This window comes from Aythya ferina, assembly GCF_964211825.1.
Source record: "Aythya ferina genome assembly, chromosome: 15".
Lineage (NCBI taxonomy): Eukaryota > Metazoa > Chordata > Aves > Anseriformes > Anatidae > Aythya > Aythya ferina.
The window spans coordinates 15,591,025-15,608,037 of NC_140314.1; the positions used below are offsets into that span (position 1 = coordinate 15,591,025).

The window sequence follows — 17,013 nt, forward strand, 5'->3', positions numbered from 1 at the left end:
ACACGGTGCCTCCAGCCAGACCCTGGCAACACCAGCCCACAGGGATTTCCCTGTGGGGTTTGTGAACCACTGGTACTGCCTGGCTGCTCCCAGCCGGGCAGTAGGACCAGGAGGTCTGGAGCCTCTGAAAAAGGGCAGGAAAGCCCAGTGGGGTGACCTCTGAGAACAGATGAGCTCTGCAAACCCTGCTCCAGCAGAACGGGGCTGTGGCAGAAAAGAGTTAGTTAGCAGCAGGGTTTGCTGGGAACGGAATTTCTTCCTGACAAAGTAAAAAGAAGCAGCACACAAGTCTATGCAGGCAAACGCAGAGCTCTCCCCACACCCCCACCCCAGATCCAGACTCCTTTATTTCCTTATGATACAGTTAATTGCAATCCAGTCTCGTGTTGCTGGACACATGAGTCCAATCCCTGCCACTCTGGGCTTTATGGGTTAGGTTGATGAAGCATGGCCTCACAGCACAGCTGCTGTGCATCAGAGCTGGAATCAGGACAGCCATTCCTCTCTGCCCACTCCTGCCCTCCAGTTCTAAAGGAGACCATTTTCATCAGAAGAAAACAACACGCTGGGTTTCACATCACGTCCCTGACAGCAGGAAGCTAAGCAGGAAAGGATGTGGCAACATTGATTGGATTTCATACACCAGGATGAATTAGAAGAGGAGCCTCCACCCACGTACAGGGAGGGTTAAAGAGAAGCTCAGACAGCTCCAGCGAGGTGATTAACTATAAAAATACTCTAATGCAAGAACTTGTTAACAGTGGGCAGTTCCCCAAATGTATAATCATTTTCTAAGCAAAAAAAAAGTCTGGAACAGAACAAGGACTGGTAAATGCATACCCTGGGTCATCACCACAGTTAGTTACATTAGTTACAAGGATAATGGACTGGAGTCAGTAATGCATCTGCTATTGAATTAGCTGATCCAGGCCTCTCTACTTTACACCTTTCATTACTAGCATACATGTACACATCCATTGGTCACAGCCTGATACTTATTTACAGGAGCTCTGTCTGCAACCTGCAGCATTAACACATCAGAGAAGCACAGTACCAGGTGTCAAGTCCTCAGACAAGGGAGGCAGCAGCAGTAACAAGGAAGCACCAACCCACTCAGGTTCCCATGGACCTCAAAAAAGGAACAGAAAGGGAAGTAACAGACAAAGTAGGCCACACATGCCTGGAGCAAGTATCTATAAAGGAAAAACAAAGAAGTGACATACCTATGTGACATACATGTACCTATTACTAGTCTCCATCCTTGGAGCTATTCAAAAGACATCTGGACATGGCTCTGGGCAAGTGGCTCTGCTTGAGCAGGGGTGTTGGACCAGATTACTTCAAGAGGTCCCTTCCGACCACGGCCATTCTGTGATCTCTCTCTCCCTTCTGAGCAGGGCACTCTGGATAGCGCTTGGAAAGCAACAGGATCCTGTATGCTGTCAGGACAGCCCCCAATGCCCCTGATTTCTTGCAGGGACTACCATGAGCCTGCAGTCTTCTCCTCAGTACAAATGTAGGCTCACGGGTAAGGTCCTCCAGCAATTAAGGCCATCGAAAACAGGCTGGATAGGTCAAACTGGATCCAGGCAATGCTTCCTCATCACTTGACAATCAGCTCCATGTGCTGATCCAGCCCAGCCACAGAAGCTACAGCTTCTTCCAAACATGACCATCAAGGGATTTTTGGCGAAGTGCTTCAGGTAGTACTCAGGTGTCAGACAGCACTGGCCTAAGAGCTACAGGCTGAACCAACCCTGGCCTTTTGAAGGGCTGCACAGCTCCACCCTGAGAGACCGCTACTGTCCTCCCTTCTCCAAGCACTAAAACAGCAAGCAAAACTAAAGCATTCACTTGTAAAATAGCACAGAATTTTTGGCAACATTCATTCTCAGCACTGACACTCCACAGAAGTATGGCAGGAATGAGGTTCTTTATTTCACAATTATCAATAGCAAGAGATTTACATACTGTAGCATTCATAGGTAGGCAGCAAATCATGGTAACATGGTACTCACTTGGAGTTTAATGACAGAATGTGAGACTGTACAACTGTGCTGAAGGTACAAGGGCAGCTTCAAAGGCTGGCAAATGAAAATTATACACTACATCAGGAAAAAATCAAAACCAAAAAAACAAAACCAAAAAGCAAGTGGCTCAACTAAGGCTTAGGAAAAATAAATAACACAAATGATCACATTGATGCCAGGGGAAAAAAAATAGTTCAAATAGTAGCAAATAAGAATTTCCTCAAAGGGGAAACAATAACGTGGGCATGACCAGAACAGATTAGAGAGAAGAGCTCTGAGCTAGTCATAACGGCAACTGGATGAGGCCACAGCAACATACTTTACTATATGGAGAAACATGCCCAGCACTTTTTTGTGGTATGTTGCATTAGTCTAACTTCATCCCTTCCCAACCAGCTCACAGTCCAGCAGTTAGTTACAGCACTGTGTGTAAATACAGTTACTGAGAGTGTTCCACAGCTCCCTGTCCCTTGTAAGGGACTAGGCTTGCAAAGTGTAAACCACAAAAAACACATGAGAAAGAAGACAGGCGGGAGCTCCCACCATCCACACTGCATTGCTTGGTGCCCTGCTCACGTACTGGTCCCAGACAAAGACACTAGATGTGTGTTTCCAGATGCATCAACCCTACCCTACGAAGGGCCACAGGGTAAACAAACCACACAGCACTTCTCACATTGACCTGGACTCAACAGGCAAATGGAAAACAAACAGGGAGATGCTCGAAGTGCCTTAAGCATTTGGACAATCCACAGAGAATTAATATGGCTTGTAGTTCCAGTAACTGGAGAAAACAGAGATCTGGAAAACAAGAAGATAAGCAGTTAAGTTCCTGGATCCCCTCAGCCATAGAAGAACGAACGCGTAACGAGTGTGTAAAGATTAAGCTTTACAGCATTATCCAGCACTGCACAGCAAAAGGGCAGACTTGTTACTGTTGTCACTAAAGATGCTCAGAGCACATTGATACTTGCTCAAGGTGACAGCCAGGTCAGCTGCAGAGCTGGAATTGAACTTTGTTCCCCTGGAATCTAGTTCACTGAACCTCTCCATGCCTCCTCTTCAGCACCCTGGCGTTTCCTAACATCCATCTCATGACTGAGAACACAAAAGCTTCTACCTGCTCCTTTCAGCCTTGTTCAGCAAACATCTGCCATGCTGCATTTATCCCAGATTACCGCCTGCTGGGCGCTGCCTGCCAGCTACAAGGCTCCGGAGCACTGACTCATTGCTTGTTTTCAGTTCACGTACCACTCACACAAATTAACATCACATCAGATTTTTAAACCTGAGATCCTCTCAAAATCCAGAGTTAAAAAACAAAGACCTTTCTCTAAGGGTGTTACCTTGTCCTTAAGTTGCTGGCAAAGCTGCAGTGAAACTGTGAAGAAGACGAGGGCATCGTTTAACCATGGGACAACACATTCCACTTTATGGACATGGCTGACTTCATACCGCTGGTTGCCAAACTCACTGGAGAGGAAAAAAAGCAGTTTCACACAAAACAGCACCAAAACAGAACTCAACCATCCTCCATTCTCACCCAAGGGATCAGAACGACTTCTACGATTAAAACAGCATCTGGCAAAGTTACAGAATGCGAACTCTCAGTTTATCTCTGACTGGATTCAGAATTACAAAAAAAATATAACAAGGTTCAAGTAGAAACACTGCCACTTTCCAGAGAGACATAACACAGGAAATGTAGATGGCAATACCAACAGCCTGATGTTCATTTTGGCTGACAGCTCTGATCTCTTGCAAAACTCAAGGCACTCTATGAGCGGCTGGAATCCTGAAAAGCCACACCTCCATGGTGGGATGGCTTGCACGACCAGAGTGCTGCCATGGATGGCCACAAATTCTTCAAAAGCGATAGGCCATGAAGAAGTGGTGGGGTAGCCTTTTTTGGCAGGGAGCGTGTGGATTGTCTTGAGATCTCATTTGGATCTCATCCTCAGCATCCTGCTATCCCTTATACACAGCCTTGTAGTAATTGTACTTACAACATGGCTCCAGGGTTGTGTAGAATGGATCCTCCAGCAGGCTTGAAGTTCTAGAGGAGAAGAAAAGGGTCATTAGGACTTTAAAAGTTAGCAAATTAATCATTTAGAAGACCCTATTATTTGCACTCACAGTAGCCTGACAAGAAACACCTGATACATATGCCTGAATATTCCATTCATATTGAATACAAGCCAGTTGATCCCATCTTGCTCCTTCAGAAAAAGCACATTCTACATAGTAGCTGAGTGCAATTAAGATCCAGATTTCAGAACAAGAAAAGTAAGTTTCCACTGACCAGAAGAAAAATAGGAAATTGATTTTAGGAAAAATATCTGTGTGGAAGGACTGCATCTCAGAAACCTTAAGGGTTTAAGTCTGTTTTTAGGGGACATTAAGTTGACTCAAATGCAACATGTGAAGCAGAAAAGTAACCATCAAAACTCTATTCAAAAAACCCCAGATGCTACTTCAATGTGAACTGGATTACTACAATTATACCCTTCCAAAAGCATGTAAAGTTATCAAACTATACTGTAAGATAAAACATTATTTGGCAAAAAAAAATAGTTTCTGACTTTCTTCAGAGTACTATTATTTTATTCAGAGTACTATTATTTTCTTCTTGGCTAAGTGGCCATGACCTGAACTACATTTAGAGCCAATGCTCTGACTGGAGCAGATCTAAACATAGACACAGTGTCAGTCAGTCACTTCTGCATTATCTTATGCTTATAATAGTGCACGAAATAACAGCGTGATCTCCTCATAGTGATGAGTAAGAAGGGGGTAAATAAACAAGGCTGAAGAGATAGCAAGCATCACCTTAGTTGTGCTGGGCTGTAGCACATGGAGTTGGTAGATGGTCAGGCACAGCTTATTGAGGTTAATGTAGAAATTCACAAGGATGTCTGGAGGCAGAGCAGGAGCGAACATTCTCTGGCAAGAAAGTAAGTTGGTTAACAGTGAACTGACCATTATTTCTAATGCTAGGCAATCACTAGCTTTTTATAAGCTATACTGCAATTATCCCACAGTGAGAGACATGTTAAGAAAGAAACAGATTGAGCAGCACACATGCAGTGGTTGTTCCTCTTGCTGCACTTGATCAAGTTGTGTTGGCATGAGTGCTGGTGACAAAATAGGATGGAGCAGTATTCATATGGGAAAATCATCCCTGAACAACCTTCCAGGGAAGGGAACAGAACTTCTCTGAGAACCAAAGTCCTCATGCCCAAGTCATCTGCTCTCCCACAGGAAGATACAGAAACAGCCAAAACCATTGAGCTCAGGGCTTGCGCTTCCTTCATCTCTCTCTGCCTCAGGAGGGGTTTCAAAAATCCACTTTCATCAAGCTGTAGCGTAACATCCTGACGCAGAGTATATGAGTCCTAGACTACCACACACTTACTGTGAGACCACTGGAGGCAATTTCTGGTAGAGTCAGAGTGGCTGGAGTGGTAAGACGATTCCGTGCTCTTGAGAGCTGTAACATCACAGCATCCATAAGCTGTAAGATAACGTACAGTACACTGCTGAGTGACAACCCCTGGATAGCTCTTGATAGCAAGGCTGTAGGATTTTGCAACAACCACTACCCCTTCCACTCAGGATTTAGGGACTTGGGAACGGACTTGCTAGTACCACAAAGACTAGCAGACAGAAAAACATCACCTAGACACAGATAGGACCCTGGAAAAGGTGTCAACCTGTTGCCATGAGTTATAAGAGACCATGACAATCATTTCTGCAAAAATACCAACCAGTAACAAATATGAAACTTTGGCAGCAGAAGAAATCAAAGAGCAAGACTCACACAGTGAAACTGCACCAGCTATGCCTGTCAGAAGTTGCAGAAGAAGATGGAAAGTGCTGGTAGTAGCTCCCAACTGAGAGGCACTGAGACACTCATCTGTCAGTCCGTTATGCAGTCAAGGGAAGTCTGCTACTTGCCAGGAGCTAAGGTCCAGGATGCTGCAGAGATTGCCAAAATTGGTAAAAGGCACACACCACTTCCTACTTCTTTTCCAAATGGGTACCAACAATATGGTACAGCACAGCCTGAGCAAGATCAAGCAAGACTTCAGGGTCCTGAGGTCACAAGTGAAAGGGACAGGGGACCAGATCATCTCCTCTATCTTGCCAGTCAGAGACAGGGGCATGGGCAGAAGTCAATGCACCATGCAAGTTAACATCCAGCTACATGCTCATGAGCAACAGAGAGAAAAAGCACATCTCTCAGAGTAGCAAGGAACACCCTAGCCCAACCCTCCAGAAAGGTTCTGCCAAAAAGGTTAGACAGTTTAAGACCCAAATGAAATGTTTCTACACAAACACACGTGGTATAAGTAACAAACAGGAAGAACTGACAGCCACTGCCCAGCTGGAAAACTACAACCTGACTACTATCACAAAACTTGGTGGGATGAACCACATGATTGGAGCGTTCCAACTGATGGCTACAAACTGTTCAGAAGAGACAGACAAGGAAGGAAAGGTGGAAGAATTGTCCTGCATGCAAAAAAAGAGGATTGATTGCACAGAGCCATCTTTAAAGAACAACAATACACTTTTGGGTGAAAAATAAAGACAAAGGGAAATGTGGCTGGCATCTATTATAGTCCACACACTCAACGAGAGGATGTTGATGAAGAGTTCTTGCTTCAGTTCCAGGAAGCACCAAACATGCAAGACCTTGATCCTGCTGGGTAACTTCAACCATGAAGACACCTGCTGGAAAAGCAGCAAAACAAACCACAAGCCATCCAGGAAACTACTGGTGTGCACTGAGGTTAACTTCCTAGTACAGGTGGTAGAGAGCCCAACTAGAGGACAAGCGCTGTTGAACCTCTTGCACTCATGTCCAGTTAATTCCAAACATGAATAAAGGCTTGGAAATGAGTGGACTGACAGCAGCCCTCTGGAGAAGAACTTGGGACTATAGGTGGGTGAGAAACTGAGTATGAGCTGGCAATGCACACTTGCAACCCAGAAAGTCAATTGTATTCTTGACTGCATCAAAAGAAGTATAGCTAGCAGGACAAGGGAGGTGAATGCCTCTATTCCACTCTCATGAGACCCCACTTGGAATACCAAATCCAGATCTGGGGCTCCCAGCACAAGGACATGGACCTGTTGGGGAAGGTCCATAAGAGGGCCACAATGATGATCAGAGGGCTGGAGCATCCCTTCTATGAAGACAGGCTGAGAGAGCTGGGATGTTCAGCATGGAGAAGAGAAGGCTCTGGGGAGAACTTAGAGCAGCCTTCAAGTACCTAAAGGGGGCCTGTAGGAAAGATAGGGAGGGATTCTTCATCAGGAAGTGTAGTGATGGGACAAGGGGTAATGGTTTGAAGCAAAAGAAGAGAGATTTAGATCAGATATTAGTAAGAAATTCCTCACTATGAGGGTAGTGAGGCACTGGAACAGGTTGCCCAGAGAAGCTGTGGATGCCACGTCCCTGGCAGTGTTCAAGACCAGGTTGGATGGGGCTTTGGGCAACTTGATCTAGTGGGAGGTGTCCCTGCCTAGAGCAGAGGGGTTGGAACCAGATGGCCCTTAAGGTCTCTTCCAACCCAAAGCATCCTGTGATTCTACAATTCTATGACAGATGTAGTGTAACTGTTACCACAAACTGAAGAGAGAACATCATCTGAAGAGAGAACTCATTACAAGAAAAAGCAGAGAAGATGAGATGAATTACTGATGCCACAGAAGCATTGACAAATATACCGTGAGCTCTTCTGAAGAGCAGGTATTCAAGGAAAGCAACCTATGCCCTAGTTCTCCCCACTACCACATCATAGATACAGCAACTACTGAATGGCCCCTGCCCCATCCATAACCACATATGAACTAGGGCACTACAGAACCAGCTCATCGTTGGTCCAATCCTGCCCGGAACACCACAGTTCAAATGCTCTATTCAGGAAGACTTATTTTTCCAGACATGGGAATCAACGTATGTCTGTTATAGAGCTCACGACTGCTAAGATAAAGGCATTAGAAATGATGTCTAATTACCCTCCCCCCCTTCACCCAAAATTAAAAAGGAGATTGGTAGTAAAAATTTGGCAGCCCTTGTGCATACAGAGATTTAAAAGATGTGGCTTTTTCATGTCTGATATTGTGGCGGGTTCTGAGTAAATCCCAGCTCTGGTCCAGAGAGCACAACCAAGCAGAGGGCTGGGCTTTACGCCACACAACAGCTGGCCTGTATCAGACAGCATCAACAAGTCATTGTTCAGCAACTCATTTTCATCAGTAAATTGTAAGCATGATATGTCATTTTTTCTTTGCCGATGACTGCATCATTTCTTCTCTCAAGAGCACTGAGTGACAGGGAAGAGCATGATCTACATAACTACACCATCCAGGAAAGATTAAGGGAGGTTCTCTCAAAACACCACTGCTGTACAACAGGGCACTCACTGCTCAGTTTACCATTCACTGTGATTTGCAACACTGTTACTGATGCTAGATTGATAATAGATTCATGTCAAATATGAAGTTTCATGGATACTCCTTGACGCACACATATACCAGGTACAACTGAGGAATCCATTTCCAGTCAAGACGGCAACACGCATTAAGTGTCAAAAAACAAATGAAGGAAAGAAACATGTATGTTCCAACTCAACTAGAGAGTGCTTTCTCCTCACCTTGAGAACCTCTGAGCCTGTTTTGAAGTGGTAGTTTACATCTCTCTTCATAAGCAGGTAAATTGCTTGGTTAACATGGTTTCTAGCATCCTGTATCTGCAAAGGTACAAATGCAGCACCATTATAGAAGCACTGTCTATAATACATGCAAGAAAGCAGAGGGTACTCTATCTCATTGGCCCTAAGAAAATGGTGACTTTTTCTTTTCTAAGAAAATTTTTAAGAAAATGGTGACTTCTCAGACATTAAGGACATTTTTCTATGAGTACCAGATATTTGCCGACACAAATCTACCAGTGCTGTCCAGACCCATTACCAGGTTCTTCACCCAAGGACCGGAGATTCTAAACAGTTTGAAAGCTACAGCATGAATTGTCAGCAAAAATACTGCTGCTGCCCCAAAGGAACAGTGACATCAGGCATTCTCATCCTGTGAGAACTCCAATGATGACTATTCAGGTAGGAATTCTCACTGCTGATGGCATATGGTGGTCAGGTCTAGCAACACACACGATGATTTATTCCTTAGAGATAAAAACAAATGACAAATTGTATCAATAGAAGAAATGAGCAGCAAACACTGATCTCTCCCACAGTGTCTATGGCATCATGCCAGAGTCCTGTACTTGTTGGGGTTGAGTGTTGTCACCATCCTCAAGAAGCTGCCACTGCATTCCTTGTGTGGAACATGACCAGACTCAGGACACAGCTAGCCAAGTTCCTCTTAAGCAAGACTGCTTGCAGCCAAGAGACAACTACGAAAGCAAGCTTGATAGGTGCAGCCCAGCGCTTTCACACAAAGGCAAACCAGAGGAGGAGGAAATGGACTTGTATTCAGTTCCGTGAAGCAACAAAAGAAAGAAAAAAAAAAAAAGAGGTAAGGCACGTGGAGAAATAGATGGAAAGGCAAGTTTGTACGACAGGTGACTGCTGGGAGACGGTTAACACAGCTTGGGCTATTTGTAGTTCAATGCATCTACACTGCTCCTCAGCAACATGAGATCTGAGCTCAAATTTGCAGTGGCCTCCCTCGCACAGATCTAGTCACCGTTTCCTTCTCACCATGGGCTCACGGATACTAGAAGAGTCCTGCTGCTCTGGAGGTTACAGAAAGGAAAGATGATAAAACCCACTGACAGCTTGCACAGATTCTGCAGGTACCGGGGCTATAACATCTCTAAACACCATCACCTCCAGTCCTTACATCTTCCAGATGCTTTTGGAAAAACTATGCGGTTCCTGGCAGTGCTGGCAAACTTGCTCATGCTGCTATTATAAGGACATGTATTTCCCCTTGAATTTGCTGTCTTTTCTAATCAAGTTACTAAGAACTTCTGTGCCTGTACCTGTGTTCCTCAGAAGTGTGCCTATACTACAGTTTCTTACTTATGACTTTGACCTATTTTGCACAAAGAAAAAGAAGAAGCCAGCTGGCACCATGCACTATGGAAAGATGCAATGAAGGATTCGAGATGGTCCTTTTCAATTCAGACAGGACAAGGATCTCCACAGTCACAGTAAATGCTTCTACACAGAGTCCTTTAGGTACTCACATTCCACATCTGAACAACGTTGCAACAATTTTTCCAAGTAAATAAAGGTGTTCTGCATAAAAGCTGGCAGAAGCCCATCAGCTGAGCACTGGTACACGACAGCCAAAATACCATATGGGCTGTGCAGTCTTAGCACAAAAGTTCCCTTGCCTTGTAAGGCACAAACCCACTTCATCTACACTTTGATTGTTTGCAATTCAAAGACAAGGCCCACCTCAATTTGCCATTAAGAATTCAAGCACACAATTTTCTAGATTTCTACAAAGTTACCCAGTAGAGTTTTCACTCCACTGCCAAAACAGCCATTGCAAACTGCATTCAAGGAACAAATGCACTGATCACCTAGAAAAATCCAGGCTACGGCAGAGGAAAATACACAGAATACACCTTTCTTCAATTTACTCAGCTATAACAAAGTAACTGTGGGAAACTGTCTTCAAGATCATCCACTAGATCAGGTCCTGGAAACAGATCTCTCAGCAGAACGGGGAAGAGATTCAGTATTCAACATCCATCGACTCCTTAAGGAAGAAATTCAGCTATGCTACAAGAGCACAATGCCGTGAGATCTGTTCTCATCATAAAGAAACGCTTCTGTAAGACAACGAAAGCAAGCTACTGAACCAGCTCCAAGCCACTGAAGTTGCTCTTTGTCCTGCTAGCCTGGAGTTTACAACTAGTCACGTACGACACACACACCCTTGGCACTCCTTTTAAAAGATCACGACTGCGATGTCGACAGCCTTCAGCTTGCTGGTTTTCAGGAACAAGCAGAACCCACTTCTCTCTCCTAGCACTATAACTCAATTTAAATGCACGTTTCCTCCCTCAGCTTTTACCACTGGAACTAGGTAACGCAGGACTTCACGCAGCCTTCACTGAAAGCGAGGAGGGCACACATTCTGCAAAGGGCTAGACATCTGAAGTTAACAGTACCTGCTGCAGTTTCCACTGCTTGTCTTCCCGAAACGCGAAGTGCAGAAGCTGATTACTTCTGGGCATTTTCAGATTAACGTCCTTGAAGAAAGAAAGAAAACATAAGAGCAAGCAATCCCCATAAGCCAAACACGGACGCTGCCAGTCCCACTCCGTTCTGCCTCCCACACCACTTTGACAAGCTGCTGAAAGAAGTTCTGGCACGACCAGAACCTCAGCCCTCTTCAAGGAAGATGTTAATACCAAGGATAAGCTGAAAGGCATTTAGTGTATCAAGAGGCAGGCAGGACGTACCGTCTCAACTCGGAAGGTCCCCGATGAAGTTTGAAAGTACAACAATACAGGCAATAAAGGTGAGGAAACCCCAGAAAAGTCAATGTCACCACTCGCCATAGGAATTTTAGTATCAGTTGGTATTACTACCAACGCATACCCCTGACAGTTACACTTCTTTCTTGTGGACAAGCTAGTAAAATTTTTGCAAAACAAGCAAGTCCAAAGGTTTACATAGTTAAGACTACAGACTGCCTCATCTAGCAGCCCTTCCTCCTTGCTGAAGACGATACCACAGCAGAGCAGCACATGCAGGCAAAGTCAGATGTCAGCTCTGCAATGAAGTTTTTAACAGAATTCAACAGTTGGAATCCTAAATCTAGGCAGCATGACAGTGGCTCAGAGGTTGCTATCATATAAATAACTCAAAGGCATCTCATATCCACTGCCTAGTTCAACTGGCACCAAAGCTGTGGTAAAACTGCATTGGCACTGCAGTGGTACGTCAATACAATTGAGGAAGAGGGCTCAAGATGCTGGATCTTGACAAATTTCAACAGTTGTTGAAACATTAAGGATTTAAGGCCTGTTAAGGAAGACAAAGAATACTTGTTGATCACTTGCAAAATGTAAGGATGACTTATGGTACAAAGCAGGAAGCATGGAAGTACTCACAGCTTGACAAAGGGCATCTCCCTGCAGTGTCAACACACCTTTTACCTGGTCTGTGCTGAAATGAGAAGAAAGATCTGAGCAATGCAGGTCACAAGAAGCAATAGACACCTACAGAAACTGCCAGCAGTGCACTGTCCCTCCCCATCCCATGCAGCCAGTCAAGGTCATCTCCTGCCAGGGGTCAGCTGGAGGATGCAGGTGTACTCTACACACACTTCCAGATCCCCAGTCCAGTCCACCACGCCCTACCCGCCCTGCCTAAAACATTATGTTCTGTTCTGAACCAGGCTTATTTCATGTATTAAATACTAACAATTTGGTTGCTGTTACAAACAGCTCTAAAAGGCATAATCACAAGATAGTATATGGATTACTGACACTGCAGTGTCAATGAATCACATGGGAGCTGAAAGCTAACAAAAAAAAAAATCCAAAAGTCCGGTAAGATGGCTCTTATCTACAGCAAACAGTGGGGGAAGACCGAAGCACCTGGGCCATCAAGAACTTAGTTTAGCCATACCTGACATTTCAATATATTAAACTCTTCAGATAAGCTCTTTAAGATCCACCTTGCAACAACAGTGAATAAGAACTGGACTCAGTTTTAATGCTTTAAGATTTGAAGAACACAACTTCCAAAAGCAATGCAGTAACAGTGCACCCTTCTTTAGTGCTCACCATGCTGTTTCTAAGAACTAAGGTGTGCTACTTTTCAGCAAGCTTGAAAGCTCCATCAGGGCACAGGTATTCAGACAGAGGACTATGCTGAAGATGAAAAACTGGACAGCTTTTTCAGAAGGACTGCATTTCTATAGCAGCTTATGCACAAATCTCACTTCGTTCTGTGCCTAAGAGATTTACAATTGCTATCTTAGGGAGATAAGGCAAAGATCAAGATTTGTCCAAGGTCTGTCAGAAACTGAGTCAAGAGCAGAACTCAAGTCTTGTAACTCCAATTCCCAAAGCCCAGAATCCAACAAACACACCTTGGCAAGAATGGCTGACAACAGTGCACTGGTGCAACACATCAGCACGTGGTCAGGAGTCAATGTCTGTATTATAGAGTTCAGCAGGGAACTGCACATGTCTGGCTATGGCAGCCCCTGGAACACAGCTACGACTTGTAGGGAACCTGCCACAAGAGTTTGTTTTTCCTTAGGGCAAGCTCTCACACTGAAGGAAGCTCCTTCGCTCTGGTAGCCCCACAGGGACCTTTACTGCAGATGCTCAGGTGACCACATCCCTTAGCAGCACCGGCAGATCCCAGGACAGACGCTGGCACGGCGCAGGCCAGGCACGCAGCACCCACCCTCGGCGGCCCAGCAGAGCAGCCGTGACCCAGCAGTGCCAGCCACTCACCCCGCCGTGCTCAGCACGAAGCTTTCCTGCTTGGCCGCACCTTCTGCACCGCTGGCGGGCAGGGCGAACCTGTGCGAGGCCTCCTGCTCAGGAGAGAAAGCAGAGCGGTCAGTGCCAGAGAGCCTACCAGGCCTGGCCCACCCGCAGCACAGGGAGAAAGGCGAGGCAGGAGCAGAGGGGAGGTGCCGGTGGGGTCCTGGCACAGCACAGCCACTTCTGTGACTCCAGCACACTGCCCAGCGCAGACAGGAGCACAGAGACTTCGGCCAGTGCGGATGTGCCCAGGGGCTGCCCACGACCTCTCTCACATCAGCCCGTAAAGACCAGCCCTCCTGACTGGTTATACTGGCTGCTATCTTTTAACCACATTTCACCTTTAGAACTAAGAAATTCTTCAATACAGTTACTTTCTGTACAGATAATGCAGGTTATCATCACCTGCTACTAAGCCATATGCTGAGTCAGAACTACTGCACTCTTCCCTCATTTGGCAACCTCCCCTCGCCTCCACATTTTTGCCCCTGCTCTTCCATCACACACTACCCCACCATAAGGGTGTTAACGGGCTGGGCCTATTGAAGACCAATCAAGCAGAAGAGCAGTGCTCCTGTGAGCATTCCCTCCTCTAACCAGCTCACTTTATGGCTGCCCACACACAGCTGAGAACAGCCCATACTCAGGCTGGCTGAAGTGCCACAGGCTGAGCTCAGCTGCGCGCTTCACGCCTCTGGAAGGGGCAGGAACTTGCAGAGAAGGTGGTGTACTGAGGGGAGGATGATTTCAGATGAGGAAGGCATGTGCTGCGAGTTGCTGAACAGGTAGAAGCTTGATAGTTAAGATTAACACACTCCTTTCCACCCTCACATGACAAAATTCTATGAAGATCCACATTCTCTGTTCCAGAAAATATTCACATTTAAGGCAAACACTTGTCACACATGCCTGGCTGCCTCCACATGGCTTTCCTAAGCAGTTCTCTCAGCAAAGAGTCAAAAACAGAGCAATCTGGGAGAAAACAGCTTCACTAGGAATCCTCAAAACCAGAGGACTGGCAAACACTGGACATGCCTGATGGCACTTTTTGTGTACTATCAACTCAGATTTTTTTTCCCCTCTAAGAGAAATCTACCGCCACTCCTCACATTGATGAGCCAACAAACAAACCCACAGCACAAAAACAAATTAAGCATGTTACCCTCACCTTCAAAATATCCTGCAGCTGTTTCAGAACAGCATGGACCTCTTCTTGTAAAAGCCATTTAAACTCTTCTTCCTACGTTGTGGAAAGATAGCAGTGGAATCATCAGAAATGTTCACCAAGTACTGGAAATAAATCTCAGACATATGGAATTATTTAAGTTGTAAGCATACTGTTGTGTGTGATGTTTATATCACATGCTAGTAGAAGAAAAATGTCTCAGTTGTATTCAGAGGCCTTATTCCCCACTTTTCCACCCCAGCCAAGTGAGTTGTCCTCATTTTTGTTTTAACAAAACAGCATTTGTACTAGTCACTGCATTGATAACCACAGCATTAGGAGATAACAGACAGCACAGTGTGTGGGTTTCAGATGAAAGTTCAGATTCTGCTGCTTCACACCCTGAGGCCTTTTTTTAAGCTGCTGTGTTGGGCTGACACCACATCTCCTGCTCCTCCTCAACAGGATGCAGGGAGAAGACAAGATTAAAAGCTTGTGGATCAAGACAAAGACATGGAGATCTCTTATCAGTTACCATCAGAGACAACTACAGTATAGCTTGGGTGAAGTTAACTTATTGCCAAATAGATGTTGAGAAACAAAGACAAAAACTAAAACATCCCCACCCTAATCCTGCCTTGAAATACATTTTACCAAGCAACAGCAGCCTAAAAATAAAACAAGCTAAATTAAAAAGTGTCCAGGGGAGAAAAAGACTGAAGATTCCCATCATTTGGGCAAAATTCAGTAACAAACAAGTTTGTATCTGTTGATACAACACCTCAGGTGTCGGTCAGCTGTCTGCTACAGTAAAGCCTGGATAAAACAGATCCCCGGAACACAGCCGAGCATTTCTGCTAAAGCCCAAGAGCATTCAGAAAATCATTGGAAAAAGCAGGGAAAGAAGCAAGTAAGGTATAGGGAAGAAATTTATGCTTGCTACCTTGTAAGACATGGGAAATTTTCCATTTGGAAAGTACTAGAAGGGAATGAAGTGAGCACACTGCCCCCAGAAAGTCAGAAAGCTGTGGCCAACACAGAATTTTAAGCCAAGTTATCCAAGCCCCAGGCCTAAGGTTTCTCTGCTCCTGTTTACCACGAGAAACGCGAAATGACTGCTGATGGATTTACTTACATGTACTTATGCAAGAGTTGTATGAACCAGGATTAGAACAAGGCCCTGTGTGTTTGAACACACGCCCACCCAGGAGGTGCACACAGCGGCACCAGGTAGGATTCTGTCCGTCCCCCCAGGGCACACCACAGACCGCCTTCATTTCAGAAAATCCTTATTTTCTGCGCTTTCACGTTTTGAACCCCGTGACTCCCCACCTACCCCGGGTGATCCCCAGGCTCCCCCCCCCGGCAGCCCCGCCGTGCCCGCCAGCTCCGAGGCCTCGCCCCCCCGGCGGGCAGGCCGAGGCTGGCGGTTATTTACCCGTAAACACGGCGGCCTCCGCCACCGCCGCCACCGGGTCCCTCGGCCCCGCGGCCACCGCCGCCCCCCTCGCGGCCCCCGGGGACCCCTCTGCCCGGCCGGCCCCGTCCCGGCGCCTCCGAGGGGCGGCTGCGGGGGGCTCGCACCCACCCGGCCGCAGCCGCACGCGGCGCCCCGGGCCGGGCGCAGGCAGGGCCCGGCTGCGAGCCGCGGGGGGGGCCCGCCGGTCACGAGCGGCCCCGGCAGCGCCGAGCCCCGGCCGCCTCCCGGGCCGCCTTGGAGCCCCCGGCGCCGCCCGCACTCACCAGCACTGCGCGCTCCGCCGCGCTCGCCATGGCCACCGCCATCCTGCCGCCCGCCCGCCCCTACTCGCTCCGCCCCCTGGCGGCTGCCGGCGCCGTGCTCAGCCCGGCCCCCGCCCCGCCCCGCCCCGCCCGGCTCCCCCAGCGCTCCCCTCAGGCTGCCCCACGGCCCTCAGCGCCGGCACAGCGGCTCGAGGAACCAGCCCAAAGAACCGCAAAGGAAAAAAAAAAAAACAAAAAACAAAAAACTTAATTTTAGCAGTACCTGAAGCACAGCACAGTCAGCAGCAAGCAGTACGAGCCCGTTACCTTGAGCCACGGCCTAGATCAGCACAAAGCAACGTTCCTGCACCTGCAAAAGCCTCGGCTCGGGGAGCTTGGCTTCAGCAGCATGGAAAGCCTGACTCGGTGCTGAGGCCGTGAGGCAATGCTCAAACAGCCCCGGCTGCTAGAAGGAAGAATGCTCCCAACACGGCAAGATCCCTCTGCTCAGACACCACAAGTCATAGGTATAGTTGCGGCAAAGCCCACGAACCAACAGACCTCAGCTGTTTGTTAAAACGGAGCCTTCACCATCCTCCTCG

General features: G+C 46.7%; 1 protein-coding gene across 3 annotated transcripts; it reads right to left on the reverse strand.

Annotated features, from left to right (window-relative positions):
• Window positions 1-1,914: 1,914 nt before the first annotated feature.
• ROGDI (rogdi atypical leucine zipper) lies at window positions 1,915-16,508 on the reverse strand. Of its 3 annotated transcripts, XM_084536968.1 has the most exons (11): window positions 16,433-16,508; window positions 14,693-14,764; window positions 13,492-13,574; window positions 12,133-12,187; window positions 11,185-11,265; window positions 8,696-8,791; window positions 5,446-5,544; window positions 4,860-4,973; window positions 4,037-4,086; window positions 3,377-3,503; window positions 1,915-2,831 (listed from the first exon to the last, which is right to left on the reverse strand). In XM_084536968.1, exons 1-11 carry the CDS (start codon window positions 16,472-16,474, stop codon window positions 2,790-2,792), a joined length of 861 nt encoding a protein of 286 aa, XP_084393094.1. In that variant the 5' UTR covers window positions 16,475-16,508; the 3' UTR covers window positions 1,915-2,789. The 3 variants fall into 3 exon arrangements, with proteins under 3 accessions (XP_084393094.1, XP_084393095.1, XP_084393096.1); XM_084536969.1 differs by lacking the exon at window positions 8,696-8,791; XM_084536970.1 differs by lacking the exon at window positions 5,446-5,544.
• Window positions 16,509-17,013: the final 505 nt, after the last annotated feature.

Excerpts from the sequence above, each read along its gene's own strand:
- ROGDI (XM_084536968.1), bottom strand. The coding sequence starts at position 16,474 with ATGGCGGTGGCCATGGCGAGCGCGGCGGAGCGCGCAGTGCTG. Across the intron at positions 8,792-11,184 it reads AGCAGTGGAAACTGCAGCAG|ATACAGGATGCTAGAAACCA; the intron begins GTACTGTTAACT and ends GTACCTTTGCAG. Across the intron at positions 2,832-3,376 it reads GCCAGCAACTTAAGGACAAG|ATCTCTGTTTTCTCCAGTTA; the intron begins GTAACACCCTTA and ends CTTGTTTTCCAG.